Source organism: Erithacus rubecula (genome assembly GCF_903797595.1).
Source record: "Erithacus rubecula genome assembly, chromosome: 3".
NCBI lineage: Eukaryota > Metazoa > Chordata > Aves > Passeriformes > Muscicapidae > Erithacus > Erithacus rubecula.
Genome location: NC_136689.1, coordinates 59,447,156 through 59,470,315, shown reverse-complemented (window position 1 = coordinate 59,470,315; position 23,160 = coordinate 59,447,156). Strand labels below are relative to the sequence as shown.

General features: G+C 35.9%; 1 protein-coding gene across 3 annotated transcripts in view; it reads left to right on the top strand.

The window, feature by feature from the left end:
- The window catches only part of CDKAL1 (CDKAL1 threonylcarbamoyladenosine tRNA methylthiotransferase), a 369,457-nt gene that overhangs the window by 163,699 nt on the left and 182,598 nt on the right, over positions 1–23,160 (top strand). For all 3 annotated transcript variants that reach the window (XM_079302373.1, XM_079302371.1, XM_079302372.1), the window contains one exon: positions 3,214–3,317. In XM_079302373.1, the coding sequence (XP_079158499.1) occupies positions 3,214–3,317 (104 nt within the window). The remainder of the gene's footprint in view (positions 1–3,213; positions 3,318–23,160) is intronic.

Below are 23,160 nucleotides of genomic sequence, written 5' to 3'. Positions count from 1 at the left end.
CTTATGGTTTGGTTTAAATTTCTATTTTCAAGAATTGGTAATTCTTATATATGTGAAAAGTGGTTAGTTCAGCGTTTTTGCAAGTAATTTAAATCTGCACCCTTTTTTTGGTCAGCTGAGCCCAGAAGATTATTTCCTTTTCCAAGTTGTTATTAACAAATATAGTACAAATAGGATATAGAAGTTTTGTTTCCTTTAGTTCGCTTTCTAAAACTGATCCTTTTTTTATGTTACCTCTAAATCTGTCTTTTTCTGGTTTTGTTGTATCATCCCTTAAAGTACCAAAAAAAGCGAAAAAATAAATTATTTGGACATGTCCAATATTTCATTTTTATAGCAGGAGTAAGTTAATTACCACAACAAAACTAGAAAAAGGTCTGCTTCAAGTTCCAACTTTCAGCTCCTACCCCAAAATAAATCAACAAACCCCCTGAAGTTGTATTTAAAGATCATAGTAATGTCTTAGAAACAATACCACATAATACAGTGAATATTTGGAAAATAATATAATATTTTGAAAGTATTGGCAAAAAGTATAATAATACTGTGAATATTTGGAAAATATCTTCATCTTCTTTATTTGTGCTTCTTTCTCCACATTTCCATGCTGTCTTTGTGACAGATTTTACTGAAGTACCATAGAAGAGCTGCTGTTACTGCATTTTTTCAGGTCGTGCCATCTTGTAGAACAAGAGCATTGATGGTAGATGTGAAAATCATGCTCAAGGTTTGGAGATTAATTAAAATTTCAGTATTTGGCACTGTTGCATAGTACTTAACACTCTTAGTGTTTACTGTTTTTGCTGTAAAGCTTTTCAAATACTGCTACCCAAATACAGAACAAAACATATAGTAAGGAATGTATATGATTTATGAATAAATTATAAGGAGAAGAGAGAAAGAGGTAACATGTTATAATTTATAGATGCACTATACATGATAAGGGAACAGAAAAATTCTGTATATAGCATAAATTATCCTTTTTACTGTACATTAACACCAGGTTAGATTTTTATGTCTATTTAGATCTATTACACAGGTATAAGTTTAGAAGTTGTTTTTTTTTAAAATAACCTACTGATATTACAGTTTTTATCAATCTTAGGATGCATTGATGCACTTGAAGGTCTACAAAAAGCATTGTTTTCATTCAAGTTTATGGTTCAAGGCAACAAAAAATTTATGATAAAGTGTTTGTTGGAAGTCCTAAGGCAGAATTTGCAAATTTAAGGAAATTATACAAGTTGTTGTTGAGAATTCTTGTGGTTTTGTTTTTTTTCTTTTTTGTTTTTCCCAAAACTGAGCTAAATTTAAGTCCAATAAATTTACTTTATCCCAAGAGAAAAAAATCTTGATACATGCCTTTGTTACTGATTTACTTTGTTACTTTTCTCTTCTGTGAGTGAAAAAGCCAATGTTAAAGTAACCTGCTGTTCAAGGGGCAGGACTGTTGTAGTAAAATCTCTTACTGACCTGAGAAGTTTGACAAAATGGCTGGTAATTTTATTTTCTTGGAGAAAGCAAAGGTTAGTATAGTACAAAGATGAGTAGGTAATGCCACACCTTTTGTGTTTTGGTTCCAAAAGGGCAGACATATTAGTTCTGAGACTGTTTTTATGTTTCCTTGACTGATCCTTAATGTTTTTTCTCTGTGTAGCTGTGTGGGAAAAGGCTAGTTTAGCTGAATTTGTGATGTGCAGGGAGGGGAGTGTGACAGTGGTATGTCAGGATGGGAGCATGCTTGGAAATGAAGTGTTGTGTTGAATGGAGAGTTGTGCTTTAAAAAACTAACAAAATAGAAATAAAAAGGAGGGAGATGTTTGGTGTAGGGGGGCATGAAGAGAAAGAAGCACCTGTGGGCTTTGAGGAAAAGTCATTCATGGCTTTAGATGACAGTGACCAAGAAGAAAAATATTTTCATTTCCTATGTAGGTTACACAGACAAAATATAAACCAATTATCTCCTTACTTTGTTGATTTCAAGTGCTATATTGTACATATGCTTCAGATCCTGTTTTTGATTTGCAGAAGAAAGGTGAGATACATCTGATGAATTAATTGTGCTTAGGTGACAATGAATCACTTATTTGGAACAGGTTGCAAAGATTCAGATTTAGGGATTTTTTTCTATTTTTAATAGCCAGTTGGATATTTTACTGGCAACCTTTTTCATATACATTTTCAGTTAATAGAATAGTCTAACTGCTGCTGTTAAGCAGTATGTTTTAGTTTTCTGATCTGAGGTAAATGCTAAAACCTGATGTTTTGGTCTGATGGGCACAACAAATAATATACATATCTAGTCTAGCAGAGTGAATCACGAACTACCTAAATGTTCTCTTGCAGAATTTAGGATTTTATGGTATTGTAGTAAGCATGAACAATATAAATATTTATAATGAGTTCTGGGGGGGTCTACGAGGTTTTTAGGGCTTAGGTTTAAATGCTTTAACCCATAAAAAGCTAGAGCAATGTCAGCTCTAAAAAGGGGAAAAGGGATTGCTCTAAAAAGGGGAAAAGGGAAAAAAACACAACAGACTTATGATTACAAATATTTTTTGTTTGTTTTGGTCTTTCCATTCTTGTACTCTGAATAAGTCTGCCTTTAGTATATTGTCAGGTAAATTAAAAGCAATCACACTGTTTCATTTTTTGTAGGAGTTTTCATTGGTTCCCCAGTCTTTTGTGCCAAACTGTCTTTCTAGTTGGTAGTTCTGTCTTCATTACATTATTTGTTCTATTCTACAAGTCAAAGGAAAGTTAAAAAAATTAATTGAAATGTCTTTTCAAGTACACACACTTTTAAAAATCTACTTTCAGCCTTTCAGGGCTTTTTTTCTTTTTCTTGTTAAGGTTCAAGATCTTGTGTGGGATATTTTATGTAATAGAGGGATTGGAAACCTGGAGATTGATCTTTAGTAAGGAACAATTACTAACCCTATTATACTTTTCTAAAGAATATTTTAATTCCCACTCTTGGGTTTTGTATGAGGTTCCCACTGATTGTTTTTCAAACTTTCATATAGATGTGAATGATACTTAAAGAAGTTAGGACAACAAAATGTTTTTCAAAGTATTCCATTGATTTTAAAACTGAATACTACTATTTTCTGGCCATAGATATAAAATGTCATTTTTCCAGATGCACTTAATAAATATAACTTAATAAAGGCTTTCCTGGCTAGAAACTGAGTATTTTCATTTTCTGAACAGGTGTCTCAATGCATGTACCTACTGTAAAACTAAGCATGCCAGAGGAGATCTAGCAAGTTATCCTATTGAAGAACTGGTGGACAGAGCCAAGCAGTCTTTTCAAGGTAAGGAATTTTATCCCTGCAATAAAAGCCAGCCAGCGAAGCGTGTCCTTCCTATCCAGGGCTTACCTTCCCACATAATGATTGGGGTACAGTATGACTCTGTTATGATTATTGGTCATAGCTGTGTCCTGTGGTGCCTTTGTGACAGAAAGTCATGCTTTTGTTATGGTGAACACCACTATTTGCAAAATGCAATCCTTTAAGTCCTTTTGATTTTGTATTGTTCAAGTGAAGTTCTCTGTGTGGATATTTTGGATGTGATGTGGAAATGGTAAAATTTGGTCATTTTATTTTATCTCTGATTTCTTAAGAGGGTGATGGAAACCTTTTTTCATTCAGCTATGAAAATTAAATGAGCCTCCCAAGGATTCTTAAATCCTATTCAGTAATACATAGGTTTTGCTGGTAATTGATTTAGTGGCGACATTCTGGGGTGTTTCTGAGACCCACACAAATCTTATCAGCTTTTAAGTTCAGTAGGATATTTGCAATGCCACATGGATTCAATAAAATATTAAGTTTTTCCTGCAGTACACTATCTGGGGCCATTATCTGTCTAAAAGTCTTGTATGTATGGCAGTTACAGTGTTTCAAAAATACAGATTTCCAAATTATGCCAGTATTCATTGTGAAGGCACAGGTGGTGTTTGTTCTGTTTTGTTCTTTTTGTGAAGGATTAAAACGTACATTAAAAATACTCAGGTAATTCTGGTGCAGCAGGTCCTTCCATCTTTGAAATACTTTGAATCAAAAGCAGTAAGTGCAACATTTCATGTCAGGTCCTCTGTGGATGCACAGACAGTGCATCCCTTGGGCTTCACTTATGGCTCTGAGAGTTGTTCTAGTAAGAAGTCTCCAATGATGAAAAGTGTTTTTGTATCTGTCGTTATTTACGGATCCATAATGAACCTTATTTAGACCAGTGATAAACTTTTGTCTATTCCTATCTGTAGCATGCAAGGAAGACCCTTTTTCCTAATCAAAGCCCATGTTCACAGATTCTAAGTTCCACATTATGCACACAGAAAATTCTTGCTTAAGGTTGCAAATGCCCTTTTCTTTCAGTTTTGTTGAAAGCCAAGCCCCTCTCTTTTCTTCTGTGAAGCTCATCTGTAATTGCCATTAATTTTTTCCTATTGCTTAGGTTTGTAGAATTAGTGCTCTTGTTGCTGTGAATTGGATTGTCTGTTAGGATTGTCTGACAGGAATCCTGTTGTCTCAGATTTCTTGGTTTAGTAGGATAAATTTCTAAAACTTTTGTACATATTATGAAATAACCAGTCACTGAAATAGAGGATGCATAAATACACTTGTTATTTTGGTGGAGAAGCAGTGAGGAAACATTTTTCAGAAAGCTAGGAGTTTTCAGTAATATAAGACAGATTATTTTGAAATTGGCAAGTAGTTGCTGAGCATGAGAGAAGCTGCCATTTATAAGTAGCATAAGAAAGGTTACTCAGCACAATATAGCTGTTCTAAAAAAACTTTGGATATTCTTCAAGGAAGTATGACAAAGATAAGATGGGTAATAAGTCAGGATTATGACCTTGTTTAAGTTAAGTATCTAAATTTTGTTTAGATTTATGGTATGTGTGGAGAGAAAAAAAAACAATGGACTTGTCTGTTCTAATTCTACTAATATACCATAAATTCCACATTATATTAGAATGAAGATGTATTTACTTGGCATAACAAGAAAGCAAACTCGAGTTTTGTTTGTCTTTGCAGACAATGAATGTGAAATTTTGGAATGTATTTTGAACTTAAGTACTGTACATTTGGATTGAAAAATCAGTAATTCAATTCATGTGTTGCACTGTGGCCTTTATTATAAATATTGACTCTTTCAAAATAATTTGATTTCTAATGGAAAAAGTTGCCCTTAAGCTATTGTTTTGAAATGTCTTGAAGAAATGGTATGACGTTTCTCACAGCAGGCATCTCCAGGGAGTTCTATTCTTGCTTGGCCTTACACTGCTACCTCTGTTAGAGGCCATAAGGAAAGAAGTAAGTATTTATTCAGTTGTAAAATGGCTTTGCCTCCAGCTTTCACATACTTAGAAATGGATGAAATAATCACATCCTTAGTTTGCAGTGCAAAAATGGAGAATTTATTACTGCCATCTTGCTGCAGCTGTGGGCTGCAGAATCTTCATCAATCCAATGAAAGACTTCAGCAATTTAAAGACATTATTTAATTTCTTGCTGAGTTACTGAGCCACAGTCTCTTCAGCAATCACTTCTGTTTTAACATAAGATGTATTGCTGAGGCTCTAGTTAAAAACAGAGTACAGATGTGCCATGAAAAGCTTTTACAGTTCAAAAACTGATTAAAAAGAGATGGCTGAAATCACCATGATGGAGCAAATATTAGTCTGTTTCTTTTACTTTTCCAACCTCTGAAATAAGCTGGTTTTTTTTGTATATTATCTTGAATTCATTGTAATGTGCACAAAAACTGTTGGAGATTTCTAGTACATGCTGCATACTCTTGTAATACCTTGGACTAAGTCTTAAGGTGTACTGAAATTGAGGAGGTTTTGCATACTTTTGCATTATTTATTTCCTCTCTTACCTCCATAATAGTTTTGAAGTTACAAGTCACATGAACTTGAATAGTTCACAAAATTTCATTATAAAATAATCTATCTCAAGTTGAAAGTAAAATGTTGAGTTTTTTTCATTTTTTTAACTTTAGTGTTTTTTCTGTAAACTTCAACTGTTAGTAAGTAGTTGTTTAATTTTCTTTCATAGGCAGCCATGTCAAATCAGAATATATAGCAGACTTGTGTAAGAAAGCTAGTAAAAGAAAAAGTATTGTGAAATACAGTAAAGTGGTCTTTGAGTGGAGAACAAATGTCTACTATAAGGTTGTTTATGCACAGTTTTTCTACAGCTGATTGTACAGTGCTTCCTTTGTGTCATCAATTTATTAGTAAGTTTTTTTTCAAATTGTGCTGTGTCATGTTCAGTGCAGTATTTTAGGGGATTGCATTTACAGTTATGAGAGGCCTCTTTCTTTCCTGCACAAAGTGACTTTATGTATAACAATGTGGTTTTGCTTAGTATATAAAGTGGAAGGCTGGGGGAGCTGCCATTGGTGAACAGTGTTCCAAGGAGACACAAAAGTTAAACAAGCCTCAACTTTGAATGTTGTGTGGAGTGGTGTCCTGGGATGGCTTTGGCTAAATTGCAGGACTTGAAATTGATTTTTTTCTTAAAGTGGGACTTTTGTTATCATAGAAACCCTGCATATTGTGAGAGACTTTCTAGGCAAAGACAAAACTTTATATTGCAAGCAATTTTGGCTCATTCAGCAAACTAAGTTAAAAATAAATACAAATATTTTTTATGGAGTTAGCTGTTATTTCATTCTAGTTTAGAATGAAGATCTCTATGTATCACTACAAAACTGTACTTCTTAAGCATTGCATGCTTGTTGCAGATGGCAGGGAATATGCTGTTGTTAAAATACACACTGTGTAATTAACTATTGCATTAGTTTACTTTATGGTAGCAGTTAGGGTGCTCAGATAAAAGTCAGTCTTGTCGAGAAACACTGTTCCTCAAACTATGTGGAACGATTGCTTCTGGATGGATAATTGTAGGGGCAAAAAATCACTTATTTAAATTGCATTATTAGCATGGTGGTTCACTGCTGTGCATGGTGTTGAGTTCTGAATAGCACTTCTGTTAGGATATCTTGGACAAAATTACAAAGAAGGGGAGGACCAAAACTAAGGTTCTGAGTCTTGAGTTTCATTAGTTGTCCTTAGCAATTATCCCTAATCTGGTAGACTTTGGAGTGTTGAGAGTTTAAAGGAGATTGGTGATAAATATTTTTCACTCTACATAAACATAAATAGATGTTTATGGGTGATGATGTGGATTGGTTTTATATCATGTAATTGATTTCCAGAGCTTTTCAGGTGAGCTTTGCTGAGGATCTTTAGTTTTAGCAGTTCTGATGAGGTACTGTCATGACATTCTTCTTTATTCCTATTACCTATTTTGCCCCTGTGCAACTACCAGTGAGTTCTCTTTTAGATTTCAGGGCAGCAGACAGTCATGAAAGGACAAATATGAAATATTGGCAGTGTTTTAATTTGCCATTGATTAGCAGAAGCAGAACCAAACCAAAACTCTTGGGCCACGCCCTCAGTGGTGGGTTTGGTCTCTGAGCAGGCTGGCAAAGAATGGGTGCCCAGTTATCCAGGTGGAATCTGGGCTGTGCACTCAGGGTTCCTCCAGACACTGCAGAGACAGCCCTTGTATCTGCAGATCTGACTAGAGACTGGTGACTGTTAACTATGGCAGATCTTTTCTGTCAGCCTTTTTAATGACTTCCAGGGAGCACAGAACTTTATTCTTTATTCCTGAAGTATAGTTTGAAACTGTGTTCCAGGGAGCTAAAAACCCTCTCTCTGTTTTGCTGTGCTTTTTGGGTATGGTTATAGAGCTAGGTTTTTTCCTTCCTTGTTCTTGAGTTTATTAAAATTCTTTCTGTATCTTTTTTGTGTCTTGTGAATGTTTCAAGTTTTTTTGCTGCTGACTTTGCTAATGCACAGAATACCTAGGCCAAGATAAATATTTTTGTAGCAGCCTGTCATTTCATAGCTATATGGTATAATATAATGAATTAGTTTTCATTGTCCACATGTTTGTTTTTTTCAAAAGTTATAATCCATCAGTAGTGAATAGAAGCATCGTCTCCAAGTATGTGAGGACTACTGTGTAACACATCACATATCTCTTTGCTATATGACTTTGGCTATATTTTAAGGGATAAAAATGTCTTTTCAGTAGTAAATTGCAATATTGGAGATATTTTCAAACTTCTTTTTAGTGAGCAAATTAGTTTAGTGAACTTTATTCTTGGCTCTGAAGGAAATTCCCTGTTGTCTTCTCGGTCACTTTTTTATACAGCCAAATTGACCACTATGTTACTGTTATTTCTATTGTCTTCTGCATGTCCTGTTGCATAAAAGATTATTTTGCATTATTTTAAATTCTACTTCAGAAATGTAGTGGAAATTACATTAAATTATTGGTGTCTTGGTTTTTTCCCCATTGCTCTCTCCAGCTTTTTGAGAAAGAAAGGAGGAGAGAGCAGTGCTGTTCCCTTTTCCGTGGCATCCAATGTCAGGACATGTGGGAATGTCTCAAATCTGCATCCCTCAGGGGAGGTTTGGACTTGACATGAGGAAATATTTCTTTACCCAGAGGGCACTCAAACCCTGAAACAGGGTTCCTACCATGGTGGTTAGTGCCCCAAGCTGGTCAGTGTTGAAGAGGCATTTGGACAACACTCTTATTAACATGCTTGAAATAAGTTCCTCCATTCATTTTATTATGAAAATTAAGTAGCGTGAAAATATATCTCTGTGGGTTTTATGCTAATCCTTTATTTTGTTATGAATTGCTGCATTTAAAAATATAATTTTTCTCTGCATGTTTTTCCTTTGTTTTGCATGTTTTTACTTGTCCTTTTGCAGTTAGCATTGAAGTCTCTCTCTGAGATGGCCAGATGTGAGCTGACTTTGAGCCAAAAGCCATGTAGCCATTCCTGTGCATTTGGAGTGTGTTGTGTGTGTGCAGTCAGTCCACTGCTGTCAGAATGCTTCAAACCTACTGCACATGCTGGGTGATAGACTCATGCAGAATAAATTCGGTGTTTTCAAGATCTGTTGCCAAGGGCTGATCACTCCGTAGTGCACTTGCAGTATGCTTGATGTTGTCATCAAAATATTAAACATACTGATCATCCCTGTGCCCTCTGGCCACAAAGGATTCTGGGATTCACAACATGCCAATGTTTTTCACAGAAACACCAAGAATCAGCAGAAGGCTCAGATTTAGTTTAATATGTTGTTAATATTTTCATTAGGGGTGTAGAACATGGCATCTTCCAATTTTATAGTTGCCAAGAACTTTCAATAATATGATCTTGCTTCCATTTCCTTATAACTGTCAAACTTTAATTGATACTTCTAGTTAAGATCATCAGATTATTTGCAAGAATTACATTTGGGAAAACATGTTATTCCTGACAGGTTTAGAAACTAGAAAAACTTTTTAGTAAGTTATGGATGGCTTGCCTTAGTGTGGTAGATCAGATACTTTGTCCTAGGTCACTTTTTCTTTTTTTTTTTTTTTTTTTCCTCTGAACTAAATTTTGTTCTTGATTCTAATGGGTTTTGTGGAGACTCACTTGATTTTGCCTGTTAGATTTTGCAGGCATGCTCCATATCTCAGTTTGGTTTTATGGATTGTATTTTTTTCCCTTGCTGCCAAGTTTACTGTGGTACTGAGCTTCAGAAATGAGGAAGGGAAACCTCTTTCTCTTTTGCTCCATGTGTCAATGCCTTCTTCCACTGTTCATAAAGTATTTAGTCCTGTCAATCAGCCTCGTAGAGCAGTCATGCCATAAGAGTTAATTTGCCAAAAAATCGTGCCCATGCCTCAATTAAGACACAAATGAATCACAATAGCTTTTGCAAGTATGCAGCATAACATGCAGAGCTGTAATTGGGCCATTCACTTTAAAGTAAAACCACTGTCACTCATTGCCATTTGTATAATTGGGATTTTATTGTGTAAGTATTGTGTACCTGTTAAAAAAAAATGTGGCCCTAAAGAACTTGTAATGTGGCAGTGTAAACAACTGAAGTAGAGTAACACATGATTGCATTCAGGATAATAAGTGGTTGGTCACTGTATTTGCTACCATAGCATTGTCTTGGGTCTTGTATGGGGTGACAGAGGAAAGTTTGTTGTTTAGGGAAGACTGGAAGGAAGATAATGTGGTAACAAGGAGTGGTCATTCATTTAATGAAGAGCTGTCACTCCCGAATTTGCAAAAAAAATCATGCTTCCATGAAGATTTTCATCAGGAGTCAAAGACTCCATATGCTGCCTTGAGTTTCTGAAAATAATGTTTTCTCCTCTGTGGGGATTATTATAAGCTTGAATAGCTTTAAATAGATTCCTTGGATGCCTTGAAATGTGTTTGTATCATGGCTGTCTGTTCCAAAACATAAAGCATATTAATGCTGTAATATGAAATTTTTATTTCAAGGCATATTTTTTGAAAATCTGGAAAATGGCTACTTTAGGATACTGTTTTCTCTCCAAGTGTTGTCAGACATGCATAGGTATTGTCCAAAGATAACTTGCCAGATAAATTAAAACTGTTTGCAAAATGTCTGATAGCACGACCAGATAACCTTTTTGTCTCTATCAAACCTGTTATAGTAATGTTCCTTTTTTATAAAGTCTTTTTGACTGTAGCTACAGTGTTGGAAATAAGGATTATAAATTGAATACATGAATGCTTGCTTTGCATGCCTCGCTAAGAATCCTAGAGACAATAAGACTCCACTAATCTCAGCTTTGGCAGTTTCAAGAACCAGAAGTCTGTCTAACAAAGGTTGTATTTTTTTCTTCAGCAGAAAGAAAACCCCAATTTTTGGTACATTTGCTCTATGTAATTCAGTCTTCTCATTCCTTTTTATTTTCCTACTCAAATATTTGCATTTGTGCTGTTAAAATTGTTGAATGACAGCCAGCACATTTAATTTTTTATTGTTATGAAAAAAGATGCATTTTATTTTTGTTCGAAATACAAGTTTAGTAGAAAAGAGCCAAAGCAGAGATACATACATTTCAAATTACTACTTGATCTTCAGCCTTAGGCTATAGTTTCAGCAACCACTGCAAGTAGAAAGATCATTTCTTGGCCATCTCTTCCCCCACCATCCCCCCCCACCCCTTTCCTTCTCTATCCATTCTCTGTGTTCTCCCTGTTGCCCTCTTTTTTTTTTTTTTTTTTTTTTTTTTTTTTTTTTTTTTTCCCATCCTTTCCTCAGAACACCTGCTTTTTGGCTGGGAGACTGCTCCTTGTGTGAATCAGGCTGGGGGACTGATCTGGGGTAAAACTGAAAGTGTTTTTAGGCACCTCACAGGGTGACATTAGTAACTGATACAAGTTGAATCTTCCCAGATGCTGACATTATAGAAGTGCCACAGTTCTGCAGTGTCCTAATGGAACTTGCCTTTGGAGCAAAGGACTAGAGGGATGTATGGAGAACTAATGTAGTAATCTGCCCAAGCTTCTTTCTCTCATCACAGACTGCTCTTTCCTAGAGCAGTTTAGCTGGCTTTTGGGGTGATAAATGGTCCTATAAAACTTCGTGTAATAAGCTGGGGTATCTCCCTCCAAGCACAAGGTATACCTGTTCCAGCTTGACTGGGTTAAAGCATGCTCTAGTCTTCAAGCTTTTTAACAGAATGTTTGCTTCATTTGTGGCTTCTTCAGAAGAGCTCATCAATCTGATGTTTGCTTGAAATTATTATTTTTTTCTTTTTTTGGAAAATGTGTTTATATTATACAAGAGTAGTGTATGTTATATTCTTATAATGCTTATTTAGTAGAACAGCCGCAGAAAAAAAAAGCTGGGTAGCATTACTTGCTTGTTTATTTTATTTATAAATTTATTTTTGCTAAGTTTGTATTATTTTAAATGGAGTGTAAACCACAAGGTTCAGTAATGCCAAAGGCAGTAGTTAACTCTTTAACAGGCTGTATAGGTTGGTTTTGTGTGTATTTAGTCTTGAATTTAAAAAGAGTTGGAATTAAAGCATGATACTAAAGCATGTCTTTTAAATAAATGTGATTTTCAGAGGGGAAAGGTTTTTATCTTTAAATTTTGTTTGAAAGTGGAAGTTTGGTTTTATGTGGCTTCTCAACCAGAGAGGTATTGGAATTTTTGCACTCCTTGTAAATACTTATTCAGCTATAGGAACTTGTATTTCTTTGATAATATATATTTTACTTGTGTATTTACTGCTGGTTTTGTAAAACCTGGATTGGAAGTAGTTCCAAAGCATTATAAGAGTATTCTCAGGGTCATCTTTGCATGTTATGCTGAGATCAGCTGCCTGAAGCTTTCTATAGCTCCCGTGAAAATATCATGAGCAATTTCTACTGTCAAACAGATTTGGTGACCAGAATCCAAATCATTAACTTAACAAATACCATGCACTGTGTTGCACCATGCACCTACCAAGTTGAGGTCATCTTTAATGTGTCCAAAGGTAATTTGTCAGAATGCAGCAATGATTCCTTTTATCACCTGGTAAGTAGTCTTCTGCTGGATAGCTTCGCCTCATGTAGGAACCAGCCTTAGCTCTTCTGTGCCACTGAAACCTTCTACTCACAAGATTACTCAAGATACCTTCTGCTAACTTCTTTTTCTTTGCTGTGGGGATGTGAAGGAGAGATTTTTTTGAGAATAGGAGTTGTGACAGAACTAGGATCTCTCAGCATAAAGTTTGCTCACCTTCTTTCTGTGTTTTTGTTTATGGGCTAAATGATTCATGAAGGCCCTCTACCCCTTCTACTGCAAAGTAACTAATGTGCCAGCTATTTAAAATGAGTAGCAATGCTGGATATCTCAACCCATACCAGCTTCCAAGGCATTAAGGGAAGCAAGCAAAGGCGAGGTTCAGAGCAAATTGCAGTGGGAGTTTTAATCTCATAGTGTGGTTAAAGCTGAGAAACCCCCTATCATGAAACATAATGGATGTTTGTGCATTTGGAAGTAAAAGGACAGATGCATGGAAGAAGAATCAATTTCCTTTAAATAACAAATCTTATATCGAGTGTTGCCGTTTTCTGAGTATTTAGCAAATCATTTATGCTGCCTGCGTTTATACTCTCCACTAAGCATCCTGTGGGAGAAGACTCTAGGCTAAGCTGACTAATGGTCTCACTTGTGGCTGTTCTTAAGCTGTATTTCAGCAAGCCACTAATTTCCCCTGGTGTACTTTATATAAAGTGTGCCTTATGCTTTTAGTATTGCTCTCAATCATCTTGGTAATGAGGGCTCACCTTCCATGTGGAGGTTGGATTTTTGGTGGTCCTCTTGACATGTTGTGCAATACCACTGTGACTCAAGGCTATGCCATCTCCATATCTAATGTTAATACAAGATTGCACTTTTGAGATTAATTTAATAAGAAACTAAGAGCTGTTTTGATCTAACTTTCTTTCAAAGACCTTTTAAAGTGTTATGTGATTAAATGATAAAGGTGCAGTTTACAGAAGCAAGAGTCTTCAACATGAAGCAACTCAACTCACAGCATATCTCAAGTGTAAAGTGTAAGTTATAAAAAGAAATTGTCTAACCTTTCAGGCTGTAGTCAGTGAAGTCATAGTGAGAGTAAAACTCTGAGAGGTGATGAACGCAGATGCCACAGGGAGAGAATGTTGAGAGAATGCTATCTTGTAAAAAATAAATTTTCAGGATTGGTCCCAGAGATTAGATGGATCTCTCTTATGGTCAACTCTTGTCCCTTGTTTTTTTTAACATTCCCTTGAGTCAATATGTGTTAAAATACTTTGATGCCAGCTTTGGACATAGTGCTATGGTGGCTGTGATTGTTCAGGACTAGGACAGGACTAGGTAGAAGAAAAGACTATTTCCATGCTGCCCTGTTCATACCATACAATACAAAGGCCAGTTGAGAAACACTTCTTTTGAATAAAATATATTCTGCAGCTTTAGCAGCCTTCTGAAGGAAAAGAGTTATATTGTACTGGATGCATTAGGGGCTTTTTTCATTAGACAAGACATGGCTGCAGTTTTTCTTAAGACTCTCTCACATGTGCAGGTGTCTGCATTCAAAAATTTGATGATCTTATTACATGTTACAGAAGTGACAATTTACGTGTGTTTTTTGCTGGTAGATTTTAGGGAGCTCTGTGGCCTCTCTAGTCTAAATCCAAAGAAAATAGACCTTAAAATGCACTTAAGAGTTTTATACAATGTGGTAAGCTCAGATATTAGGGAAATGGCTTTTATGCACAGTTTGGCTGTATGTGATAATAGATTAGGAGCAATCATGATGAATGACACATTTTATTTTTTTTTCTGGATATGGCTCCATGAAAATAAAAGCTGTGATTTGTACAGATATGTGGGACTCCTGATGTGCACGCCAGGGTGTCTTGATGGCTTTAATACATGCTTTTTTTAATGCTGTGTACGTTGTGCAAAAGTACTGAAATCTGAAATTCAAATATTGCACGTAAGCTAGGTGTAAGAGCTGTCAGTGAGAATACTTGAGAGCCTCTAGGAAGGCACCTGTGGGAACAAGTTGTTTCTGGACAAGTTGCTTCTGCTTTAATTTAGGATAACTCTATTTGTGACCTGTTCATCGTTTGTTTTCATATATGGGCCCAATGCCCTAAAGAAAAATATGGAAAGAATAATGCTCTTGTTCCTAGTTTATTTGTAAACCAGGTCAGATACCCTTGATTAGCTCTCAGCTGGAGCATAATTTAAATCCTGACAGATTGAACCTAAACAGCAGGCTTTTTTCAGATCATCCAAAAGATAGGGGGAGAAAAATAAAACCTATTTTCAGTTCACAAGCAGTACAACAGTGCCGAATAAATCTGCAACTGTTAATGAATAGCTATTTCAAATATTTACAGGAGGCAAAAGAAAAGAAGATTGGCATCCAAGGCAGCTGTGCCCAGGGAGAGCTATTAAAAATAAACGTGATAAATGATGTTCAAGTGCTCGTAGAGCTGTCAAATATCAGAGGTACTCAAAGTGGAAAGTGTTTATACTCTATGGCCATGCTGCTATGCATTCTGGACAGGGATGTTTTTTCCAAAAATTTTGCAAAACTGACTTAGCTGATCAAAAGGGGAGGATCTAATACAAAACATTCCAGAACCTTTAACTTTTCACTACATTCAAATACACAAGAGCTTATTTGTTTTGTAGGTGAGAAATGAAATTATTTTATATATTTAATTATTTCCACAAAGAATCCATCTCTTTAGTCTTGATTTATATAAAAAAATGTTAGGAGAGTTTATGCTTGTAAGAAAACCCATTACTTATATTTATGACTCTTTCAGTCTTCTGTATTAGAGAATGATAATGATGAGAGTCCATGAGTGTTGCATTGATTTTGAGCACAACTTGAAAAATTGTATATACATAGCAAACTATAACGTTCAAGTACTTTTGTACACAGAGACTTTTTCTTAAGTGGTCTAGAAGGTATTTTTATATCAATTTTTAGTTCTGAGTTTAATGTATGTCAGTTGACTGGAAACCTTTTAGCAGAGACATTTTATTTTTTTATTTTGCTGTGAAAATAGCTTATCAGAAGCTGTCGAGCTGGTGACGAAAACTTGATGCTGTCTATGCTGGATATATACCAAGTGCAAAGGACATGGAAAGCATGTCATTTCATACAGGATGCTCTAGTGATCAAAAAAATGATCCCTTTTTTTGTGTGTGGATATTGCATTCTTTCCTCTTGTAATTGATTATAAGAAGTGATGGTAAAATACTAATCCACCTTGTCTTAGAAATAAGTTCCAGTCCTGTGTTTGAGGGGTAATCAAATATGGAGCACATTTAACTAATGTATTTGTACTGGAACACTGCAGCAGGGCTGTGTGTTATAGTGACATTTATTGCATGTGCATAAACTCCTGTCCTGTAGCACTGAAATTCACTGTGGAATGAGTATGAGCTCACCTGTCTCAATCCATTGTGAAGAACAGGCTAAATGATGTCAGTTTTATATTTGGTGTCTTGAGCTTTGAAAGTGTTTCTTAGATTAGGTGTCTGCTGTTGTCACAATGAAGAGGAAGAAGACATTTGAAAGTATCTCATTCCTTAACTTGAAGACATCTTCATTGTTATGAAAATGGCTTCATGATTTCCTCAGAAAATAAGTTGTAGCAAAATCTGCCAGATCTTCTACTTCTCAAATTGTGGTAAGCAACACACTGATGGTGGAAAAAATGGGAACTATCTAAGCCTGAAAGTTTTCCTCTTTTTTCAGGTATTATCATTCCATGCAATAGCAGATGTAATATATCATTTTCATATTCCACTGCATAACAGCAAAGTTTCCTAAAACAATCAAAGGAGACAGCAAACTCTGGATCAGTTTCCTTCATATTGAGGTGTTGTAGGTCACTGGACATTGATGGATTGCTGAAAGTTAACACTGTGTTAGATATTGAAATAATTGTAGCTGCCATGGCCCAGCTTCCTTTCAGTCACCTATACTTAACCATGCCTGTTGCCTGATCTCGTAAATGGAATCTCCTTATACTTAAAATAATTTTATTGTTTCAGGGCTATAATGCTGTGCTGTATGGGTGCAACCCCTGAGTCACTTTAGGACACTAATGTGTAAATATCTCAAGTGTAATTTTGTGGTTGTACTATGCAAACCAGACCTCAGAAATCTGTGAGACCTTTTTTTGTAAATTTTAAAGGTGAAATCTCAGTTGTCTTTGTCACCTTTGAAACTCTGTGTGGTTTGAGTAAGCAATTCTCAGCTACCTAAATAATATTTCCTTGCTAGGAGCAAAAAGTGGCCTTTGGTTTGGATTTTCCTTCTCTGGGAGTAGAACAAGGTGTTCTCCTTTAACTAGATTTTTTGGAGGTTGGCTTTGTTATTAGCTCATCAGAATCTAGACTGTTTAACCTTCTGTATATGGGAAAACCTCAAAAATTTCTGAATTACTTTAAGGAAAGGAATAGGTAATGGTTAAGGAAATTAAGCTGTTTGAAGGGTTTAATAGACATGTATATCAAAATAAAATTTGTTCTATATAGATAAAACACATATGATTTTTAATCTGCATGAATACTCTGCAGGGCAGGAAAATCCAGTTTATCCAGCTGCCTATGTTTTTTTCCCAATTCCTTTTTGACTGCACTGTAGGAATCCTACTGATTACAGAGTAGGCCTTTTCATTGCCTTTGGATAAACAGTAAGCTGACATACTTTTTGAACAGGAATTGAACATTAGTAGCAGCACTTCAAAAAAATTTAATTTTTAACCTGCAGAGTCTTACGAAAGAAAGTGAAAAGTACTCTTAGCAGTCATTTAACAGAGGTCTGTCTAATGCTAGTATGTCATACCCTTCAAATAGTAAAGCTTACCTTCATGTATTTAAACTAAAATTTGTGTGGGCTGCATTATTGATACAAGCTAAAATTATATTAGTATGTGATTCTCCTTCAGCTGTGCTCAGTATTGTTATTTAAACACAGATGACATGAACAGAATTTTGTTAGAACACATTTTATTATAGCAAAGCTTAATAAATGGAGCTTCTAGGGGAATGTGAAAGAGGAAGGGTTAATGAAGACTTGAAGGAAGTTCAGTTTTATTTCCTGTAACGAACTCATTTTTGCTCAGAAACTCTGGGGTTTTTAAAGGCCTTGTGTTTAATCCATGAAGGCATATTTCATAGATTTCACTGGAAATATATGTACTTGCAGACTGCTTCAATAATTACTGACAATAAATGTAGGTGTAAATATCAAGTGCATTCAAACACTGGAAGAGTGTAGAAGACTTATCTTTTATACTTTAGTGCTTTATCATTCTTGGGCATAGAAAGGAGAGAGATTCAAATGGCATGTCTGGACAAAATTTGCAATTTATGGGAGTGATTTCTTTGGGCATGTCTGCTGCAGCTTCCCCCTCCATACCCCTTACTGAAAACAACAAACATTATCTAGGATAGTGTGTCACATCTGCCACGGGCAGATCCAGCTAAGCTGACTTCAGTAAAACTACCCAGAGCACTTGTGTAAAAGTAATTATTGTTGCCCTGCACCAGATTTTGTGCTGTGAAGAATACTCTGTATTATTTTTACTGCTCTGATTCTTTTCCTTCTTTGTGAATATGCTAGTAGCTGCATCTGCCCATATTTTTCCCAGGCAGCAGCAATGAGAGAGAATAGTAATGTTGCATAAAACCCTTAGTATCCTGAGCAGAGACAAAGAAGGAAATAGAACTAGCACTAATTTCTCTGTTGCTGTCCTTCCCAAAATCTGAGCAGTGGTAGCTGGATGGCCTTGAACATGCAGAGAGATGAAACTTCAGCTACTGAGCTTCCACTGTTAGGTGGCAAGTGTTTTGCAAACACAGGGATAGAAATTTTCTTGGAGGTTTAATCAACCAGATACCATGAGAGTTTGAATAAGGAATCATAAAAAGTGTATTTTTTTAATGCCTTGTTAGAGCACAATATGTTTTTTTTCTGAAGAACAAGAAATAAAACATAATATATTTTGTATGTTTGGTCCTTTAAGTATTCCAAGCAGTAAAGGTGTCATAAAACAAACAGCATTTTTAAATTTCTAGTCCACTGTGTCAAAATATCTCTTCACAGCAAATAATACAATGAAACTTCTCTAAGGATATTAAAGTTCCTTTTCATGCTTGGCTATTATGAACTGCAATATCTTTCACTGTAACTTAATTTTTAAAGTTGATATTACAATGTTAAGACGTGGATAATTTTAAAGGTTACAGGAATTTTATTTAGATGTAACTAAGAGCTGTGAAGATTTTATTTTTTCCCTGCCTCATCCCCACTGCAAATCTTGCTCTATAAATCTTTGTACTCCATTCTTACATATATTTTAATGCATTTAAAAATATTTAATTATTTTAATTTACATATTGGGCTTGCATAGTCTCCTTAAGTTGTTTCATTTCTCCAGCTGTTCCTAAATAGCCATTGTGCTGATCAAGCACTTAATTCAGTATGTCCTTGATAAAATTAATGAAAGCATCTGTAGAAGCAGCGACAGCAGCTGCAGTGCCTTATGGAAGCCAACTTCTGCTTAACATTCTGATAAAATAAATAGTTTTGTACTTGTGCTGGAAGCTAATGCTGGCTGGCTTATTTACAGCATAAAAAAAGTTGCACCTGCCACAGCTAGACCAAGCACTGAGGCTTGCTGATTACATGTTCTTGTTAGTGTCATTGTTATTGGTAAAATGGGAGTGATGTCATCCTTATCAAACCCTACTGGCACCCTACAGAGTGACAAATAATTTTCCCACTGCTGTTTATCAGCATGGGCCTTGTTTTAGGAGTGACGAGAGTGCCGAATTTTCACAGTTGAATGCTGTGCAACCGCAGAGGTGTATGAAAATGAAATGGATTGATACTTGTAATCAGTGTGCATAGTGATGGTTAAGGTGTAATGAAACATAAGTGCACATTTAGGGTAATTATATGTCTACCAGGTGGGGCCCCGGGGCTTTGCCTGTATAGAAACCGCTTGAGGTGGCAGAAATGAAGGAAGAAGTACTGCAGCACCATCTGCTTTTTTCTCATTTCCTCATTAATTCTTCTCTCCCCCAAGCCTGGACTGCACAGACTTGGAGCAGCCCTTGGTCTGTTCAGTATCACATCTCCTGCTAGTTGGGTATAGCCCCAAACACTGGAGTGGATGTGATGCAAAACAGCAGCTCTTGTGACTAGCATGTATTAATGTGCCCTTCTGGAACTGGCTGAGACATATGTTGCATTCTTCTTAAACCTCTCAAAATGGCTTGTAGGAAAATGTGCTCTTGTTACATTTCAAGGCTTTGTACATATATGGGTTGTCTATACTGATACATGTATGTCTTAAATGGGTGACAAAAATACTAAGAACTCCTCTAGACAGGCATCTGTATTTTCTGTTTATTGGAGTGGTAAGCCTTACACTATCTGCATTTTTCCTAAGTAATGGGAATAAATGGTTGTTATTTGAAAACACTACACATGCCTTTTGCTCCTTGGAACCTTATGCTGACCAAGAAATGAGGACTGCCATTTGTCTGTGGTAATTACTATGGGAAATGGGGATGTATATTTTCAAATTTAAAAAGGGAAAAAGGAGCTTGGTGCCTCCAAAGGCATTGTTCACACGAGAGCACCACATGTTCCAAGTGTGGTAGACTCATGCAGACAAGGTTTAATGTGCCTCAGCTGCCCTGCATTCATTTGCACTTGGTTACTGATCTGTGTTCCTGCATTTACTTGCATGAGAGTGTGCAGTGTTTTCAAAGCAGTCACTGGACTGAGGGCCATAGTCAGATTGTGTTATTGTGAAATGTTTTGTACTTGATATAGCTTTTCTTTTAATGCATCTTTTATACATCTTTGACATTTTGATTGATCTCACTTTTCCCTCTCTGAATATAGGTCATTATATAGTTTTGCACTGTTTGTTCCCTAATAAAAAAAAGAACATTGCTGAATCTGACTTTTAAAGATTTTAATAGTGTACCCTAGGGTCAGGCTCATACTTGATGTAACTGCAGGGAAGTCAGTGGAGTAATACCTTGGATGAGCTTCAGCCAGCTTTTAACTAGAGCCCGACGTGTTACAGTATTTAAAATAATAAAAAGAAAATTATCTGTCTAGGTATAAAACAATTCTATATGTCTGAGGTAGCTCCTGGCAGCTATTTAGCTTAAGTAACCAACAAACCCAGATTTTGGAAGTTAATTCTGATTTATATAAGCTAATGCTGATTTATGAGTTAAATTAAAAAAAAAAAAATTCACATCTTAAAGTGAATAGTGAGAGAAACTATGGAAATTTTAAATATAGACATGTGTACAAGTAGAATGATAATCTATGCTGCACATACAGAGAACATAAAAGTTTAATCACTGTAAACTTTGAATGAAAAAAAGTATTTATGGATGGCAAAGACATTAAAATTTATCAGCTTGACAAAAGCCAGTCAGTTCTGAACATTATAAAGCCCTTTATGTCACTTCTGGGAACCCCTGCAGAATGAAAGCATGAGTGATCCATTTTTTAGAATTAATTTGGTGGCAGTCCTTTATCAGAGGAATGCATCAACATCTCATGGCCTGGTGGATAAATTACCTCTGCAGCCTGTGACCTGAGAGGCTGTAAAACTCTTGGATGTGCTGCTCTTAGTATACTTAAAATAGTTCTTTTGATTAGAGTACTGGAGTATTGTGTTTATCCCATTGATCTTACTAAGGTAGAACATTTTGTAACACTCAAGGAAAATAAAGAAGGTTCAGGGGGTTTTTTGTCCTGCTTACCACATATATTGTTTTTTCTCTCTCTTCAGGGTATGGGGTCCAGGATGATTCTTTTGATCTTATCCTTCTATAAAGCAAGACAGATATCATGTTTACATTAATTAGTCTTTTTAAATGGCCATGGAGTTGGTGATACTTTTATGTACAGGTACATCTGTTTGCAGAGACTCTGGATCCCATTTACCCACTTACCTTGTCTACATGGTTGTGCTGTTGGCAATCATAACTTCAGAGACTGAGAGCAGTGTTGGCATTTTAACTGCTCCCATAAGCTACCTGTAGAATTTAATTTTAATGCTTGATGTGAACTTGGTGTTCAGTTAGCTTTTCCTCTTTCTGCCTGTTTCATACCTGGTGAGAAGAGCCTAAGTGCATTCTGTTTGGGAACTTAAACCAAGAAGTGTTTTAATTTCGGGGTTGGGAAGGAGATTTTATTTTTTAATCAGCATTTGAAATACAAGAAGTTTTGTTTTGTGCTGTTTTGGGGGTTTACCACCAAAGTACTTACCACTGGACAAGAAATATCTAAAGTGTTTCTGTCCTAAGTTATAGGAAGTTCAGTTTTGGACAGAGAAGGGTAGTGGGGGAAATAGCAGCCTGTTTTTTTCAGACAAGACCTTAGTTTGCAAGATTTTCGTGTACGTATTGTTGGTCCTTTAAATGGGTTTCTACCTCAGTCCTCTCTGTCATTCTTGCCTAGACAGACACATCTCTCTCTTGAGAAAAAGAGCTTATTTTGTCCTTGCAGGCATAAGCCTCTGGTACTGTTTCTGTTGGCCTTGGTTTGTGATATGAGGTGGCAACTGTCAGTAGCAATGGCATTTCCAAGTTAAATGGAAGCAGCAGCTCTTGAACTCCAGGGATCTGTCTTCTGCTTCTCCATCCTCCAAAGAATACATGCTGTGTTTTTAAAGATCAAGATGAAGTCTTTAATTCTATAGCAGCTGATGAAAGAGCCAACAAAAACAAGCAAACAAACAAACCGAAACAAAGCATAGCTTCCAAAAGTAGTTGATTCTGGCAGACTTCTAGATTGGATTATAGTGGCTTTCACTCTTATTATTTGTATTCTTAGGACAAAAATAGCTGTTACATGAAAAACTTTCAGCATAAGAAATTTAACTTTATACAGCAAAAGAAAGTAAATTTATTCTTGTCTTGAATCTGTAGGGTCACGATGAGTAGAATATCCATTACTGTTCAGCTTCTCTGTGTGACTGACAACTCAATTGCTATAAATACTTTGTGCCGTCACTGAAAAACTTACAATTAATTTATTTATATTTCTTTGACAATATATTTAAAATTTTCTGTCTTCATTAGAATAATTATATGAGTAGTGCAGATAAAACTCATGAAATGATCTGACAAGAAGAAGTGAAGCCATTATCATCCACTAATGCAGAGAAGAAAGAGATGCAAAGGTGGTGGTAAATGTAAAACATGGGACTCTCTTGATGTTGAGTTGGACATGAAACCCTGATGAACTGCTGGGGTATGCTGTTCTTAAAGCCTGCTCTGAGCAGCAGCAAAAGGTGAGAGAAGTTATGATGCCAAGTTAGTGGGAGGAAAGGTGTGGATGGGAGCAAAGAGGGTAATGGACAATGCTACATGCATCATGAAGACAGAATATGCTGAGCTTCTCCAGCCCCTGAGCAATGCATAAACTCACTGTTTTTATTCTGGAGTTCTGTACTGAGATGTTTGATATTTTGGCAAGAAAGAAAGGGTAGATGTCATTTATGCCTGCCTGGTTTTCTGGATCTTGGCAATATGAAAAGTGCTTACTTCACAATAAAATGCACAATAAACTCTTTTAATTATGAATTACTGATTTTATATTGAGTTGCATTTGCTGGATATATTTCTGTAATGTAACAAGTAACAGCTCTGTGCCTGAATAGATTCAGAATGTG